At 44.9% G+C, this 17,585-nt stretch overlaps 1 protein-coding gene across 3 annotated transcripts in view; it reads right to left on the reverse strand.

The window, feature by feature from the left end:
- ADAMTSL4 (ADAMTS like 4) overlaps positions 1-17,585 on the reverse strand; it is a 312,392-nt gene that overhangs the window by 19,412 nt on the left and 275,395 nt on the right. For 2 of the 3 annotated variants that reach the window (XM_040332769.1, XM_040332768.1), the window contains 4 exons: positions 16,088-16,260; positions 5,050-5,158; positions 2,728-2,979; positions 699-828 (listed from right to left, as the gene is read on the reverse strand). In XM_040332769.1, the coding sequence (XP_040188703.1) occupies positions 699-828; positions 2,728-2,979; positions 5,050-5,158; positions 16,088-16,260 (664 nt within the window). The remainder of the gene's footprint in view (positions 1-698; positions 829-2,727; positions 2,980-5,049; positions 5,159-16,087; positions 16,261-17,585) is intronic. The other variant, XM_040332770.1, reaches the window with a different exon arrangement.

The raw sequence follows: 17,585 nt of genomic DNA on the forward strand, positions 1-17,585 counted from the left end.
AATGCACTTCCAATTGCCAGGAAGGCACCCACAATTGCCGGGAATGCACTCACCATTGCCAGGAATGCAGCACCATTGCCAGGAATAAACTCACCATTGCCAGGAATGCACTTAACATTGCCAGGAATGCAGCACCATTGTCAAGAAAGCGGCACCAAGGCATATACATCTTTTGTGGCCCCGGCGCTGGGAGATCGTCGGGGGCCACAAAAGATATACAGTATATGTTGTCTAAATAACCCAAAATTAGAACACGGGCCGCGATTGGCCCGCGGGCCGGACTTTGGACATGCCTGGCCTAGGGAGTCAAAAATCCTTGCACCAGCCCTGTCCTCATGTCACATGCTTACTGCGCACCCCCAATACACTGACAGAGATGATTTGCGAGGGCAGGTTCCTAGTCATCTGACCACTTTGGTAGCTAATCAACAACAATCATGCGATCGGGAAGCCACCTCTTGGTGTTAACACTCACTTAAAAGGCCATTGGGATTTGGCATCAAGGGGTTAAAGAAAGTTGTAAGTGGCTTTCATGACATTTATTTTTAAAATCTTCACTATTTATTAGTGATATGTGATCAATTCATACAAAGTGACACAACTCAATAGCACAGCAGGCATTACGTATCCATACAGCCTGTACAGCATGCTGGCAGTAATGGGACTATACTATTACATACAGAATCATTTGCACTTACAACGCAGGGCAGGGCTGAGTGTTGCAGGCCTCCTCCTGGGGGAACGGCTTGCTGGACAGATCGCACTCCTCCTCGCTGACTTCATCCAGGGAGCTCCTAGAGACGCACTGATAGACGGGGTACCAGAACCCTATGGAGAAAGAGACCTTTAAAACTGGGCAAACAAGTGAGCTTTCCTTTAAATCAGAGACGTCCAACCTTTTGACCTTCCTGGGCCACATTAGAAGAAGAGGAATTGTGTTGGGCCACACATAAAATACACAAACAATTGGACCCCATGTACACTGCTGCTGTTAACCACTTAAGCCCCGGAGCATTTTGTTGCTAAAGGACCAGGCCCCTTTTTGCAATTCGGCACTGCGTTCCTTTAACTGACAATTGCGCGGTCATACAACTTGGCTCCCAAACAAAATTGGCGTCCTTTTTTTCCTACAAATAGAGCTTTCTTTTGGTGGTATTTGATCACCTCTGCGGTTTTTATTTTTTGCGCTATAAACAAAAATAGAGCGACAATTTTTTTAAAAATTCAATATTTTTTACTTGTTGCTATAATAAATATACCCAAAAATATATATAAAACATTTTTTTTCCCCTCAGTTTAGGATGATACGTATTCTTCTACGTATTTTTGGTAAAAAAAAAATCGCAATAAGCATTTATTGGTGGGTTTGCGGAAAAGTTATTGGGCCAGATTCAGGTAGGAGATACGACGGCGTATCTCTGAGTCTGAGGCGTCGTATCCTGGCACCTGATTCAAAGAATCAGATACGCCAGAATTTGTCTAAGATACGACCAACGTAAGTCTCTTTCGCCGTCATATCTTAACTGCATATTTACACTGCCCGCTAGGGGCGTGTACGCTGATTTACGCCTAGAATATATAAATCAGCTAGATACGCCTATTCACGAACGTACGCCCGGCCGTAACAGTACAGATACGCCGTTTACGTAAGGCTTTTTCCAGCGTAAAGTTACCCCTGCTATATGAGTTGTATATGCAATGTTAAGTATGGACGTTGGGACCGCGTCTAATTTTACGTTGATTACGTCGTTTGCGTAAGTTGTTCGCGAATAGGGCTGTGCGTCATTTACGTTCACCTCGAAAGCATTGGATTTTTGCGGGTTAATTTGGAGCATGCGCACTAGGATACTTTCACGGACGGCGCATGCGCCGTTCGGAAAAAGCATCATTTACGTGGGGTCACAATAAATTAACATAAATCACGCCCACATCTTCCACATTTAAATTAGGCGGGCTTACGCCGGCCTATTTACGCTACGCCGCCGCAACTTTGCTTTGTGAATACTGCACTTGCCTGTCAAAGTTGCGGAGGAGTAGCGTAATAGGATACGTTACGCCCGCATACACGATCAGTCTCACTAGGAAGCACAGGGAGAGGTTTGTTTACACTTACCTATCCCCGTTATTCAGCTCTGTGACCCGATCGCAGGACACCGGCGGCGATCGGGTCTGCGGGTCCCGTGGGCATGGTCACAGAGCTCAGGACATTTTGGTCTCTTCAAAAGAGAAGAATGGCCAAAGCGTTTTTTGGTCATACTTCTCTTGGGTTTCACAGAAGTGCACTTACTTTTGCTCTCCTGGGACCCGGAGCTGGCTGGCAGCAGGCTAAAGGCCGCTATTAGCTTAGGTCACAAAGCCGATCCAGGCTCTTGAAGGATCCTGATCATATTGTGCACCACTGAGAGCCGAAGCCCCATTCCCAGCTCGGCGCTCCTATGAGAGCAACACATTCAAGTAGGTGAGCGCTTCACTTCCTTGCTGTGCTCCATAGAGATCCTGCCATTGGCAAGTTCTCACCAGCAACAGGATCACGAGCGTGACATCGGGATTAAGACTGATCTCCAGAAATGAACCAAAAATTGCAAGGGGGACATTGTCTAATAGGGGGTCTAATAAGCAAGTCTGTAATAATTTCCATTTTAAAAGAACTTAGGGTAATGCAAAGTCCCTCCCACAAACTTTCGTTATAAGATCTGGGGCAATACAGGCTATGACCAAAACACTTACCTTTGCCGCAAGTCACAGAGCATGGAGTGTTGCCCACTCTTCTCCAGAAGAACAGAGGTTGCTCCGGCCAGTAGTGAGTGGGAGGGGCAGGAAGTGTGGGGATTCGGACGTTTCGTTGCAAAGTTCCAGCTGGCCTTGGTGGAGGTGGTGGTCGCGCTTGGGGTGGAGGGACCAGGTGGCGCTCTACAGGATGACCTCGGGGATTGGTCTGAGGAACAGAGTCAATGGATGGAACTGATCTCTGAGGTCCTGCTAGGAGATTTTCAATGTTTAAAATCACTTAGGATATTTATTGTCTAAACATACAAAAGACAACAATTTTAAGATAAAGTATACCATATATAAAAAAAAATGTATATTTGGGGGTATGTGATCGAGAGTCCTAAAAAAGGATACAGCACCTCATCCCAAAATAGATTCAAAGGAGGGGAATTTTTTGGAGGAGTTGAGGGGATTATTGAAAAAGATTTTAAAATTGAAAACAATTTTAACATATGCATATGTTAAAATTGTTTTATTCTTTTTCATCTCTTTAGAGTAATCTAGAGAGACGATCTTGTCCTAATTCCCCTGAAGAAGCCAAGAGGCGAAACTAGTAGGGTCGACCTGATCGAAAAAATTATTTCTAGATCTTGCTCCCACAAAATAATTTATGCACTATTTGTATATTGAATTACTATATTTTGTAAAAATTGAATGAATAAACCTTTTTCATATATTTTTATATATACATACACACTTTGTCTGGTTTCCTTCATCGCACCGCAATAATCCCCTCAACTCCTCCAAAAAATTCCCCTCCTTTGAAAAAAAAATGTATGCGGTTTTCACATGTTAACGTGTAAAATAATACCCTGCACTGACAAAGCATGTGCATATTCTAAAGCTGTGCAACAGTTGTTAACAAAGCTCAAAAGCTCAACCTAAAACTTACGCAAAGTGAATGAATTAGAGCAGTGTCTGATCATCCTCTTTAACCCTCTCTATGTACAATATTTCAATCAAACAGAGAGAGCCTTATGGCAGGCAGCTTCTGCTGTGCCTTAGCTAGCCCATGGTGCACTGGGAATCCTTTATCGTGTTTAAAAATTCCAGACAAATAACTAAGTAAAGAGATTTTTTTTATTTTTTTTATATGGGAGCTGTTTCATTTCAAAGGATATGTGTTTGTGCCTATCCAGTCCTAAGATTTATACAGCTATATCACACATCACAGTCATGTTTACCAGGGCAGGAGACCTGATTTTTTTTATTTATTTTTTGCTATAGTTAACTATCATTTACAGGTCTTGTTACTTCCAGTGACTGAGACTGGACAGTGAAAGAAGAAACAACAAACTGAGGAGCTAAGATTATCACTCTGCTGCATTTAAATCGATAAAAAAAAAAAAAAACAAACAAACACCCGAGTGTCTAAAAAACTTGGGGGCAGATTCTCGTAGATCGCTGCATCTCTGTGGCGGCGTAACGTATCTCATTAACGTTACGCCGTTACAAATTTTACGGGCAAGTGCTTGATTCACAAAGCACTTGCCTGTAAAGTTGCGGCGGCGTAGCGTAAATCCCCCAGCGCAAGCCCGCCTAATTCAAATTAGGCGGGTAGGGGGCGTATAGCATTTAAATTAGGCGCGTTCCCGCGCCGAACCTAATGCGCATGTGCCGTCCCTAAAATTTCCAGACGTGCATTGCGCTAAATGACATCGCAAGGAGAACGTAAATGGCATCCAGCCCTATTCACGGACGACTTACGCAAATTACGTAAATTTTTAAATTTCGACGCGGGAACAACGGCCATACTTAACATTGACTGCGCTTCATATACCCAGGGGCAACTTTACGTGTCGCAAATCTAACGTAAACGTCGTAACTTCACTGCGTCGACTGCGCGTACGTTCGGGAATTCGCGTATTTTGCTAATTTGCATACTCGACGGGGAAAACAACGTCGGCGACACCTAGCGGCAAAAAAAAAATTGCATTTAAGATCCGACAGCGTAAGAGCCTTACGCCTGTCGGATCTAGTGCTTATCTATGCGTAACTGATTCTATGAATCAGGCGCATAGATACGACGGCCGGACTCAGAGATCCGACGGCGTATCAGGAGATATGACGGCGTATCAGGAGATACGCCGGCGTATCTCTTTTGAGAATCCGGGCCTTGGTGTTTTTAGGCTTCCTCTGTGCAAGAAGTCCTAGAATTAGCCATCTGTACAAAGATGACAAAAATGGTAATGTAAGATTGCATTATAAGCCTTTGACATGACGCCCGGTAAACACGGACTGTCAGACCCTTATGTACGTTGTCACAAGAGTGGCTCTTACCATGCTCCTGTTGTGGGACATTAGGGACGTGACCAGGGATATCAGAGCTGGGCGGAGAGGCGATGAAGTACTGGAATGACACTCCTGGATTGTCTTGCTGAAATATCATCTACAGACAACAAATAATAAAGAGTCAATGATACTTAATGGTTGTATTTTCATGCAAAGGGAAACAGTCTTCATTCTGCCAAATAGATATACATTTTTATACTTTATTATATTTTATATATATATATATATATATATATATACACATATACATATATATTTATATATAGATATACAGTGGAACCTTGGATTACAAGCATAATCCGTGCCAGGAGAATTCTCGGAATCTAAAGCACTCGCATATCAAAGCGAGTTTCCCCATAGTAGTCAATGGAAACAAAAATAATTTGTTCCGCATTGACTTTATTGGCATGCAATACCGCATGTGGCCAGAGGTGGGGGGACGCCAGAGAGCCTCGGGAATGATCGGGAAACCCTTGGAAAGGCTCAGAAACATCCGGGAACGGAGTATTTCTGAGTATTTCCAAACGACTCTGAACGCCTGTGATCGGCTCCGCTCGGCTCTGCTCTGGCGCCCCTGCAACTCTGGCCAAATGCGGTACTGCACACCCCATTAGCTTGAATTATGCTAATTTTACGAGACAACAATCGCAAACAGAGTCATATATTTTTTTTTTAAGTTGCTCGTATTTCAAAATAATTGTGTTACTCGTATACCAAGGTTCCACTGTATATATCTATCTATAGATATCTATAGATAGATAGATAGATAGATAGATAGATAGATAGATAGATAGATAGATATAGAGAGATATAGATATATAAAAAATAAAGTATAAAAAAGTATATATAGATATATAGATATAAATATATTTAAAATGTATGCACATTAATGTACCTGTATGTAGAAATATTGGGCCAAATCTTCAAAGGAGATACGCAGGCGGAACTGCTGTTCAGCCTGCGTATCCCTGTGGCTATCTTTGGAAACGATCCTCAGAAGGATTTTTCCAAAGATAGTCAGAAGATCCGACATCTGTAAGACACTTACACTGTCGGATCTTAAGATGCAGTACCGCATCCGCCGCTGGGGGCATTTCGAGTCGAAATGCGGCTAGCGTATGCAAATGAGTACTTAAGCAGATCCACAAAGCTTTTAAGCTTTGTGTTTTCTGCGTAAGTTACGATTTGCACGCGTTAAATTAGGGCTGGTTTTACAATGTGTAAAGTTAGTACACCATGTAAAACCAGACCTTTTTTTCGATCGCCGCAATTTTTTTTTAAATTTGAATTTTTTTTCCCGGCGCGTATTTTTTTTTTCACCCGTCGCAACTTTATTGTCCCGTCGCAATCCACAAAGCCCGGCGTAAATTACGTTCGCGCGCTGCACGTCGGGAAAAATGACGTCACACGCATGCGCAGTACGTCCGGCGCGGGAGCGCGCCTCATTTGAATAGGAATCGCCCCCTCGAGGAGACGACCGCCTTGCGACGGAGACACTTAGGTTACACGGCGTGTAATTTCTAGGTAAGTGCTTTGTGGATCGGGCACTTAGGTAGAAATTTAACGCCTGTGTAACTTAACTGCTGAAAGTTAAGTTAGGCAGCGTTTTTGAGAATTTGGCCCATTATTTTTGTAAATGCATTTAGCCCAGGTTCACACTGGGTACGATTTGGTACGATTTCAGATGCGATTTCACATGTCAAATCGCATCTCAAATCGGGGCATTTGCCGGCAATTGTCGGCAATGGCACCGTCCAAATCGGTGCAACGCCGCATCTACGGCGCTGCACCGATTTCAAAAAATAGTTCCTGTACTACTTTTTGCGATTTTGGGCCACGATTTACATTGAACCCTGCACAGATGTCTCTTAAATCGCGGCCAAAATCGCAGCAAAATCGCGGCAAAACCGGAGCCGCGAAATCGCGGTAAAATCACTATTTTACCGCGATTTTGAATTCGCAGCAGTGTGAACCTAGCCTAAAAAAAGAAACATGTAAAGCGCAGTAAATCAACCAATTATAAATCACCCAAACACTCTCGACCAGCCAAAGAACACTCTACCTATGTAAATAAAAGAGAAATCCCAGCTACCACTAATACCCTTTATTTATTGTAGCAGGATACAAAGCTCTTTTGCTTTGATGTTGTTCTCGGGGCTTTTTGGAAATAAAATAAATGACGGTTTTTAGTGCATTCTTTACTTCACCAATTTCAGTAAGGTGTGGAATTTGCCGGCCTCACTATACAAACAAATACTGCTACTGGTAACAGGTATTTACAAAGGTTTGACCTGTGACCTATTACACAATAAGTTGCATGTGCTATCAACTCATAAAAATCTCATTCACCCAATTATCTGTCATATCATTTGTTTACGTATTCTCCTCTGGCGTCAAATCGCACGTAAATGGTAACCCTAACACTGGAAATCCATCACACAGATGTTTTCACGTGCTTGTGGAACTAAGACCAAAACCTTCCAGGGCTTGACAGGCTGTCCCATGTATCATTCAGTTCTGAGCCGTTATATTCCAACATGCCCATATGACTGCAGAACAATTATTTTACTTTATTTGTTTTAGTTCTTGTTCCCAAGGGTTATCGCCTCCTGAAGACACTTCAGAAATGTTTGTTGTGTGTCACGGCTCCTGATGTGTCAATGCTCCCCCCCTACTTGTGTATGTCACTCATGTGGCACTGACAGGTGGCAGACAGGCAGCACTCATGTGGCACTGACAAGCGGCACTCATGGGCATGCATGTGGCACTGACAGGCGGCACTCATGTGGCACGGACAGGCAGCACACATGGACACTCATGTGGCACTGACAGACGGGACTGATGGGCACACATGTGGCAATGACAGGCGGCATACATGGGCACTGACAGGCAGCACGCATGTGGCACTGACATGCGGCACACATGGGCACTCATGTGGCACTGACAGGCGGCACACATGGGCACTGACAGGCGGCACTCATTTGGCACTGACAGGTGGCACTGATGGGCACACATGTGGCACTGACAGGCGGCACTCATGTGGCACTGACAGGCGGCACTGATGGCCACTCATGTGGCACTGACAGGCGGCACTGATGGCCACTCATGTGGCACTGACAGGCGGCACTGATGGCCACTCATGTGGCACTGACAGGCAGCACGCATGTGGCACTGACATGCGGCACACATGGGCACTCATGTGGCACTGACAGGCGGCACACATGGGCACTGAAAGGCAGCACTCATTTGGCACTGACAGGTGGCACGGATGGGCACACATGTGGCACTGACAGGCGGCACTCATGTGGCACTGACAGGCGGCATTGATGGCCACTCATGTGGCACTGACAGGCGGCACTGATGGCCACTCATGTGGCACTGACAGGCGGCACTCATGGGAACGCATGTGGCACTGACAGGCAGTAGCACTGAGAGGCACTTATGTGGTGAGTATATAGGTCAGTGTTTCTCAAATCTAGTTGCTGGTTCTTGCCGAGAAATCTGAGAGTGTGTACGATGCAAAGGTATGGACGACGGAACAGCCGTCGGATTTTACGTCGTTTACGTAAGTCGTACGTGAATGGGGCTGGGCGTAGGTTACGTTCACGTCGTTGCCATTGAACCGTCGTATCTTAGGGCGTTCGAACGGGAATTCATTTACATGGGGTTGCGGCTAATTTGAATACAACACACCCACTACCTTCATAATTTGAATTAGGCGGGCTTACGCCGGCCCATTTACGCTACTCCAACGTAACTTAGGGAGCGAGTGCTTTGTGAATACTGTACTTGCCTCTCTATGTTACGTCAGTGTAGCGCATATGAGATGCGCTACGCCCGCACAGAGATACAGTACGCCGCTCTCTGTGAATCTGGCTATATAACTTTTGCGCAAACCAATCAATATACGCATATTTTTTTAATTTTTTGCCAAAAATATGTAGAAGAATACGTATCGGCCTAAACTGAGGAAATTTTTTTTTTTTATATATATATTTTTGGGGGATATTTATTAAAAAAAATTGCTTTTTTCAAAATTGTCGCTCTTTTTTTGCTTATAGCGCACAAAATAAAAATCACAGAGGTGATCAAATACCACCAAAAGAAAGCTCGATTTGTGGGGAAAAAAGGACGCCAATTTTGTTTGGGAGTCACGTCGCACGACCGCGCAATTGTCAGTTAAAGCGACACAGTGCCGAATCGCAAAAAGGGGCCAGGTCCTTAACCTGCATAATGGTCCGGGTCTTAAGTGGTTAAATTTGGCTCTGAACGTTGGCTGTGACAAGCCTTTCTAACTACCTATTATGAGTGCAAACGTGTCATCCACTTTTTCAGAAAAACAAAATTCTTTTAAGGATTCACTTGTCTATAGGTAGCAAATCACACTTTCCACACAGTTGGCTCCTCGATAAATGAAAGGATATGAATCATGACATTCACCAGCGGCTAGATGCTGAATCGCTACCAACTAGGACACGGGTCAGAAAAACGGGGCAGAGGATTTGGTTGAAGGATAGTCAGCTAATTACAAAACCTGTCCTGAAGTGACATCACCATCAATCATCCAATCACAGAGTCTCGGTTTCCTTTCTATTGCTGAGCGTAGTGTGTGGCTTTGGGGAAATTATGTGTTTTGTTAAACTTTGAGTGCCCCTGTGCGGGGATCATAGGAAGTTGTGGCGATATGACAAACTTATTACATATAATGGATTTAATTTACAATATAAGCAGCGGCTCTAGATATGCCCCGACCCTGGCGTCAATGGATTTCAATATTCTACAAAGCCTTGAGCTCAAAGGAAATTGAGCAAAGGCTATGACATTGGGCCAGATTCAGGTACCGCTGCGCACTTCTTACGGAGGCGCAGCGTCCCGTTTTTGCCCTGCGCCCCCACAAATTATCTGCGCTACGCTTCATTCACGAAGCAGTAGCCACGTAATTTGCGTGGGCGCTCCTCAAAAATGCCCAACGTAAGGGCACGTAATTTAAATGATCCCGTAGGGGGCGTGGATCATTTAAATTAGGCGCGTTCCCGCGCCGAACGTAGTGCGCATGCTCCGTCGGGAAACTTTCCCGACGTGCATTGCGGCAAATGACGTCGCAAAGACGTCATTTGCTTCAAAGTGAACGTAAATGGCGTTCAGCGCCATTCACGATTCACTTACGCAAACGACTTAAAATTTAAACTTTGCGACGCGGGAACAACGGGTATACGTAGCATTGGCTGCCCCTGCCATTAGCAGGAGCAGCCTTACGCGAAACCCGACGAACGGAAACGACGTAAACTGCGTACGCAGGGTTTGCGTAGGGTAGTGAATCGGCGTTAGTATGCAATTTGCATACTATACGCTGACCACTACGGGAACGCCCCCTAGCGGCCATCGTAAGAATGCAGCCTACGGCAGTATGGCCGTCGTTCTCGCAACTAAATTTGAACATTTTGCGTCGTTTCCGTAACTCGTCCGTGAATGGGGCTGGACGTAATTTACGTCCACGTCAAAACCAATACGTCCTTGCGGCGTATTAGGAGCAATGCACACTGGGAGATTTCCACGGACGGCGCATGCGCCATTCGTGAAAAACGTCAATCATGTCGGGTCACAGTACATTTTATGTAGCCGAGTGTACTGCGCACTCGGCTAGGCTCGGCCACGCCCGCAGCCACGCGAGAGAACCCGAGAGAAGCCGAACACACCGGAAATCTGGCTCTGCACAGCTCGACCGAGGCGCCAAATTCAATGCTGAAACCCCCGGCAGACGGACACCGACAAGGCTGGACGGACCGGCAGACGGACGCTACGGACACGATGAGGCTGGACGGACCCAGCGCAAGGCCGCAGACGAACGCCTGACAAGGCCGCCGATAAACGCCGGGCAAGACAGCAGACAGACACCGAAAAGGCTGGACAGACCCCGCGCAAGGCCGCAGACGGACGCCGGACAAGGCCGCCGATGGACACCGACAGCAGACGGACACCGACGAGGCTGAGCATCCAAAAAGTCTGTTTTTTCCAAAACTTCTCTTCTCAGCTTGGGGTGCGCGTGATACGCCGGCGCGAGGTATACCCCGATAAATAAGGGATGTGAAAAATATGTTAGTACTTCCATTCCTTACCTTAGTTCCCTTTAATTTAAGAGGCTCACATATTTTTTTTTAATGATTGGTCCTTTTGGTCATTACTCTTTCCTCATTCCCCTTCTGCATGCCATTACTGAAAAGCCCTGTAATTATTCTAGAAAAATAAAGCTTAGTTAAATGTGTATATTTTTCTTTCAAAGGGTCTTTTATGGAAAGGGTTCTCCAAAAATATTGTGGCTTCCAAAAAAAATCAATTTCTAAAGCCTCGGGATAGGTGTACTTATGACTGCAATATCTACACATGGAAAAATAAACGTTGACGCAACAAGCTATTAAGATGCTGGAACAACATGTAAGTTCCACATTATTTACAGTGTAATAGGCTGTGTTTTTTACTAGAAGCTCAGGTTCTTCATTTCTGGCCAAATGTCGGCCCTTCTTTGCTTGTGGGCTGAAGTTCATCTATGTCCTATGACTTTCTTTGAAAGAAAGTCTGACTGTCCTCCTTGTACACTCACATAATGTAATACGGGTGAAAAAAAAACGAACAAAGAGAGCGAAACCCTCCAAAAACCAATGGAAGATCGGAGGAGGTAGTACAGAGTCCACCAAAGTCTGGTTAGTGACTAAACTGGTTGGTTATTTAGTTCGGCCATAGATGGTGCGATTTTCTTTCCTGCAACCATGGGTTGCAGGAAAGAAAATTCTTCAATTCCCCCATGAACCCTGACTGTGTTCATGGGGGAATTGAATGATTTTCTTTCCTGCAATGGAACCTCATGGAACCTCGCATGAATGTGGTGAGTTCTTGCGGGGAGGACTAGAGACAGCCGCCGAGGGACCCCCAAAGACGTGGATCGGGGCCAACTGCACAATGGAGGTAAGTATAACATGTTTGTTATTTTAACCTCCCTAGCGGTGATCCCGAGCGTGAGTCGGGGTGTTTTTTCTATGCTACTATCGGTAACCCCGAGTCACGCTCGGGGTAGCTGTGCAGAGCCTGCAGCGGCATGGCTTACCTTTTTGCAGTGTCCACAGGCAGGGAATTACTTACCTTGTCCCTGGATCCAGCGATGCATCCCCGCTGTGTGAGCGAGCGGCGTCCTCGCTCGATTCACAGTGCCCGTGTGCCGCCGATCTCCGTTCCCTGCGACGTTACGACGCACGGGGGCGGAGAACGGCGCCAAATTCAAAAAAGTAAACAAATACCTCACATACAGTATACTGTAATCTTATAGATTATAGTTCTGTATGTAAAAAATACACACCCCCCCTTGTCCCTAGTGGTCTGCCCAGTGTCCTGCATGTACTTTTATTTAATAAAAACTGTTCTTTCTGCCTGCAAACTGTAGATTGTCCATAGCAACCAAAAGTGTCCCTTTATGTCAAAAATGGTTTTAGAGCAGCTAGAAAACAGCGATAATAAATTATAATCACTTGCAGAATTGTGCGATAGCGATTTGTGGGGAAATTCGTCATAAAAAAATAAAAGTAATGACAGCAACAATTCTGCAACTGAGCAAATTTCTGTGATTTTGAGTTGATTACATTATTGAATAATTTTTATTATAATTGTATTATTATTTGTTATAATTATTTATAATTATTTATTATATTATAATTTATAATTTTGTTTTTAAAAAAAAATCATACCCGGGATGCCTACTAGACTCTTGTTTGGACAGATTTAAGTGAATTATTCCTAAGAATTGCAGGCCTACAATATAAAACACCAAATTTCCTTGCAAAATAATTGTACCGCTTTTGGTACAAAATTCCAGACATAATCATACCGCCAGGGAGGTTAAAGGGAAAAAAAATTCCTATAGTGACCCTTGAAGGCAGATTGTTCTGTTTGTCAGATTATAGAGATCTGTCCCCATCGTGCTTGACTATGTGTGCATTCTAGGAGCCGCCAAGAGCAAATATGTCTGTTATAAACACAGAAGGCTTCTGTGTTTACAAGTGACAGTGAGGAGCAGGAGCGGAGGGTGAGAGCCAGAGGTGGTGAAATGGTGAAATTGAGAATGCTTTGGCAAGAAAAACAGCCCCTACGTATGAATTTATTTTGATAGTTCCTTGGAATTTATCTTTAACCACTTAAGGACTGCCTCCTGCACATATACGTCGGCAGAATGGCACAGCTGGGCACAAGCACTTACAGGTACGTCCTCTTTAAGTGCCCAGCCGTGGGTCGCGGGCGCTCGCCTGCGACCCGGTCTGAAGCTCCGTGACCGCGGGGACCCGCGGACCCAATCGCCGCTGGAGTCCCGCGATCAGTCCCCGGAGCTGAAGAACAGGGAGAGCTGTGTGTAAACACAGCTTCCCTGTTCTTCCATGTGGCGCCGTCATTGATCGTGTGATCCCTTTTATAGGGAAACATCATCAATGACGTCACACCTACAGCCACACCCCCTACAGTTAGAAACACAAATGAGGTCACACTTAACTCCTACAGCACCCCCTTGTGGTTAACTCCCAAACTGCAATTGTCATTTTCACAGTAAACAATGCATTTTTAATGCATTTTTTGCTGTGAAAATGACAATGGTTCCAAAAATGTGTCAAAATTGTCCGAAGTGTCCGCCATAATGTCGCAGTCACGAAAAAAATCGCTGATCGCCGCCATTAGTAGTAAAACAAAAAATAATAAAAATGCAATAAAACTATCCCCTATTTTGTAAATGCTATAAATTTTGCGCAAACCAACCGATAAACGCTTATTGCGATTTTTTTTTTTTACCAAAAATAGGTAGAAAAATACGTATCGGCCTAAACTGAGGAACATTTTTTTTTTTATATATTTTTGGGGGATATTTATTATAGCAAAAAGTAAAAAATATTGCATTTTTTTCAGAATTGTCGCTCTATTTTTGTTTATAGCGCAAAAAATAAAAACCGCAGAGGTGATCAAATACCACCAAAAGAAAGCTCTATTTGTGGGAAAAAAAGGACGCCAATTTTGTTTGGGATCCACGTCGCACGGCCGCGCAGTTGTCAGTTAAATTGACGCAGTGCCGAATCGCAAAAACTGGCCGGGTCCTTTAGCTGGTTAAACATAATTTTTTGCAAGAAAGGTAGTAGATAAACACACGATAGAATGTATATTTAGACAGATCGTGTTATTTCGCATCTTATCCTATTGCTGTCATCCTATAATGTTCATACATATAATAAAGTTTCAGGATGACATCATTAATAGAAACATCTGTTGCAGTAGATATTGGGCGCAGTTCCTTGTTTCTACTCAGCCCAGAAGCAGCAAAAGGTCTTCTTTCAGCATGAATGAGCTAACCTTGATCTTGGCACAAAGAAACATATGGATGGTGAAATCCATCTCCTACAAATGACTCAACCTACGTATATACATTTTGAGTTAGAAGACTTTATCCCCAGAGATAAATACCAAGTGAAGCAGCTGTCTATCAAAAGATGCAGATTATGGCTTAACAGTCTTTACCTTCTGGGATATTAATATATACGGACAGGGTGTGTGCTCTAAAATCTTTCCATTGTCATCAATTAGGCAAGACTCTACCTGACACTGCAGACTTATTGCAGTTTGAGGGTTGTCTGTCAGCTTACTTAGAAGCTCCGCTCCATCCAACTGGTAAAGTTTATGCGATAAGCAAGGCAGGGAAATAATTAGGCCTGTAAATAGTAAGACAAGGTTGTCTTTGGGAACATAGGGCCAGATTCAGAGAAGAGATACAACGGCGTATCTCTGAGATACGATTGTCGTATCTATGCGACTGATTCATAGAATCAGGTTACGCATAGATAGCCCTAAGATCCGACAGGTGTAACTTGTGTTACACCGTTGGATCTTAGGCTGCAATTCTAGGCCGGCCGCTAGGTGGCGAGGCCATTGCGGTCGGCGTAGAATATGCAAATTACTAGTTACGGCGATTCACGAACGTCCGCGATGCCCGTCGATCTAAATTTACGTTGTTTCCGTAGCGATACGCGTCGTAAAGTTAAGGCTGCCTCCTAGGTAGTCTAAGCAATGTTAAAGCGGTCCTCCACCCTAAAGTGGAGTCCCGCTGATCGGAACCCTCCCCCCCTCCGGTGTCACATTTGACACCTTTCAGGGGGGAGGGGGGTGCAGACACCTGTCTAAAGACAGGTATTTGCACCCACTTCCGGCCACACGCTACGGGCGAAAGACGGGCATTCCGTCACATCCCGTCTGTCGCCCGTTGTGTGCTGGGAACACTCGGCTCCCAGCACACAGCGTGTGAGCCAATCGGCGGGCGCAGCGCGACTCGCGCATGCGCCGTAGGGAACCGGGCAGTGAAGCCGCAGCGCTTCACTTCCTGGTTCCCTCACCGTGGATGGAGGGGGGAGCAGCAGGGTGACGAGCGATCGGCTCATCCTCTGCTGCGATCACCGCTGGACTCCAGGACAGGTAAGTGTCCTTATATTAAAAGTCAGCAGCTGCAGTATTTGTAGCTGCTAGCTTTTAATATATTGTTTTAGTGGCACATCCGCTTTAAGTATGGCTGTCGTTCCCGCGTCGAAATGTTAAATTTCACGTCGTTTGCGTAAGTTGTCCGTGAATGGCGCTGGACGCCATTTACGTTAACGTCAAACCAATGACATCCTTACGACGTCATTTAGCGCAATGTACATCGGGTAATTTGATGGACGGAGCATGCGCAGTAAGCTCGGCGCGGGAATGCGCCTAATTTAAATGGTGCCCGCCCCATTTGAATTAGGCGGGCTGACTGATTTACGAGCGGATTTACGTTACACCGCCGCAAATTTACAGGTTTGTGAATCAGGCACTTACACTGGAAACCTGCGGCGGTGTAACGTAAATGGGATACGTTACGCCGCCGCTGCGCAACGCAATTCTTTCTGAATCTGACCCTTAGTACAAAGAACATGCCATGGACTGAAAAAATGCATAATTAAATTATGTTCTTCAAAGAATTCATACTTACATATACATCAAGAGCTTCACTGGTGGGACCCGGAGCTGTGAATGATTCTCCTTCTTGCTCATCCCGGCTAGGTTGGTTGTATATAAACGCTGTTCCTCCAGCTTCGTATTTTCCTGGAGGATCTACTGCCCAGTTACCATTAACGATACTCTTCCCAGCTCGATTTCTCAAAGCTGAAATCAAAGATAAGTCTTCCATAAGCTACAAGGTAATGGACAACACAAAGTTTAGGGATTGGTCTAGTAAGTATAATGGGTTGTTCCATGTTAACTGATAGGATCTTTTTAAAGCGGATGTCCGCTGAAAAAAAAAAATATTAAAAGCCAGCAGCTACAAATACTGCAGCTGCTGACTTTTAATATTATGAGACTTACCTGTCCTGGAGTCCAGCGCAGTCCGCAGCAGAGTGTTCCCAGAACACAACGGGGGGGGGGGGGCGGGCGGTGACGTCATGCCCGCAGTTTACCCGAGACTGTGTGTCCGGAAGTGGGTGCAAATGCCTGTCTTTAAACAGGTATCTGCCCCCCCCTCCCCCTGAAAGGTGTCAAATGTGACACCGGAGGGGGGGGGGGGTTCCGACCAGCAGGAGTTCCACTTTAGGGTGGAGCTCCGCTTTAAGATCTTGAAGAATCCTTCTCTAACATTTCATACATATAGGAAAGCCCAGAGAAAAAAGGACAAAAGGAAAAAAATAGCAGAGGGCTGGGCAAGACAGGGTTAACAGGGTACAGACCGGTGGAAAGGTCTTACCCATATGGGGGGAACCTGGGGAAGAAGGGGACAGAAGTAAAAAGGAGCTGGTCCCTCCCCCCAGCATCAGAGCAGCATAGAGGATCAAGCTTCCCACCCACCCTCCCTGTTTGTTTTCTTTTTTAAATTTATCTTTTTCCACAGATCGGTGTGTCATCAGGATGTCACGGCACTTGGCGGGTGTTTGGTCTTTGCGGGTGAATGAAGAAACCTCGGTGTCATGAACCTTGGAGTGCTGGAGTGTTTCTACTTGAAATCCTAATTCATGTATTTCAGAAGATGGGACATTACTGACAGTTCATTGCAGAAGATACTCGGATAAGGAGAGTTTGGGACCCATCTGTGGTATGGGTTCCGATGGTGGTACTCCAGCTAACGGGTGCACTGCAGTCAGTTGGTTGTCTCCGAGCCAGGCCTATTATAATATATAAAAGGTACCGCAGTGTATTTACCAAACAGGTGGTATGTGGAGTGCATGCAAAGACCAATGCGAAGATCAGATGTTTTTTATGGTTCTGTTCATTTAAATTTATTGGTTAATAAAGAGGCTGCTATGGCCAATATTTACTCCAACTTGGCGTGGTCTCTATTTATTGGAAATGGTATGGGGGTTGGAGTAGGGGTCGGTCAGGCAGTATGGGAAGTATAGTACATCTGTTATACAATGGTCATGTTTTTTTACAACAGTGATTTCTGTCTTCTTTACTCCTACACTCTTCAAGTTATGGCCAATTATTATCTCATATTA

The sequence above is a fragment of the Rana temporaria genome, chromosome 13 (genome assembly GCF_905171775.1).
Source record: "Rana temporaria chromosome 13, aRanTem1.1, whole genome shotgun sequence".
In the NCBI taxonomy this organism is placed as follows: Eukaryota; Metazoa; Chordata; class Amphibia; order Anura; family Ranidae; genus Rana; species Rana temporaria.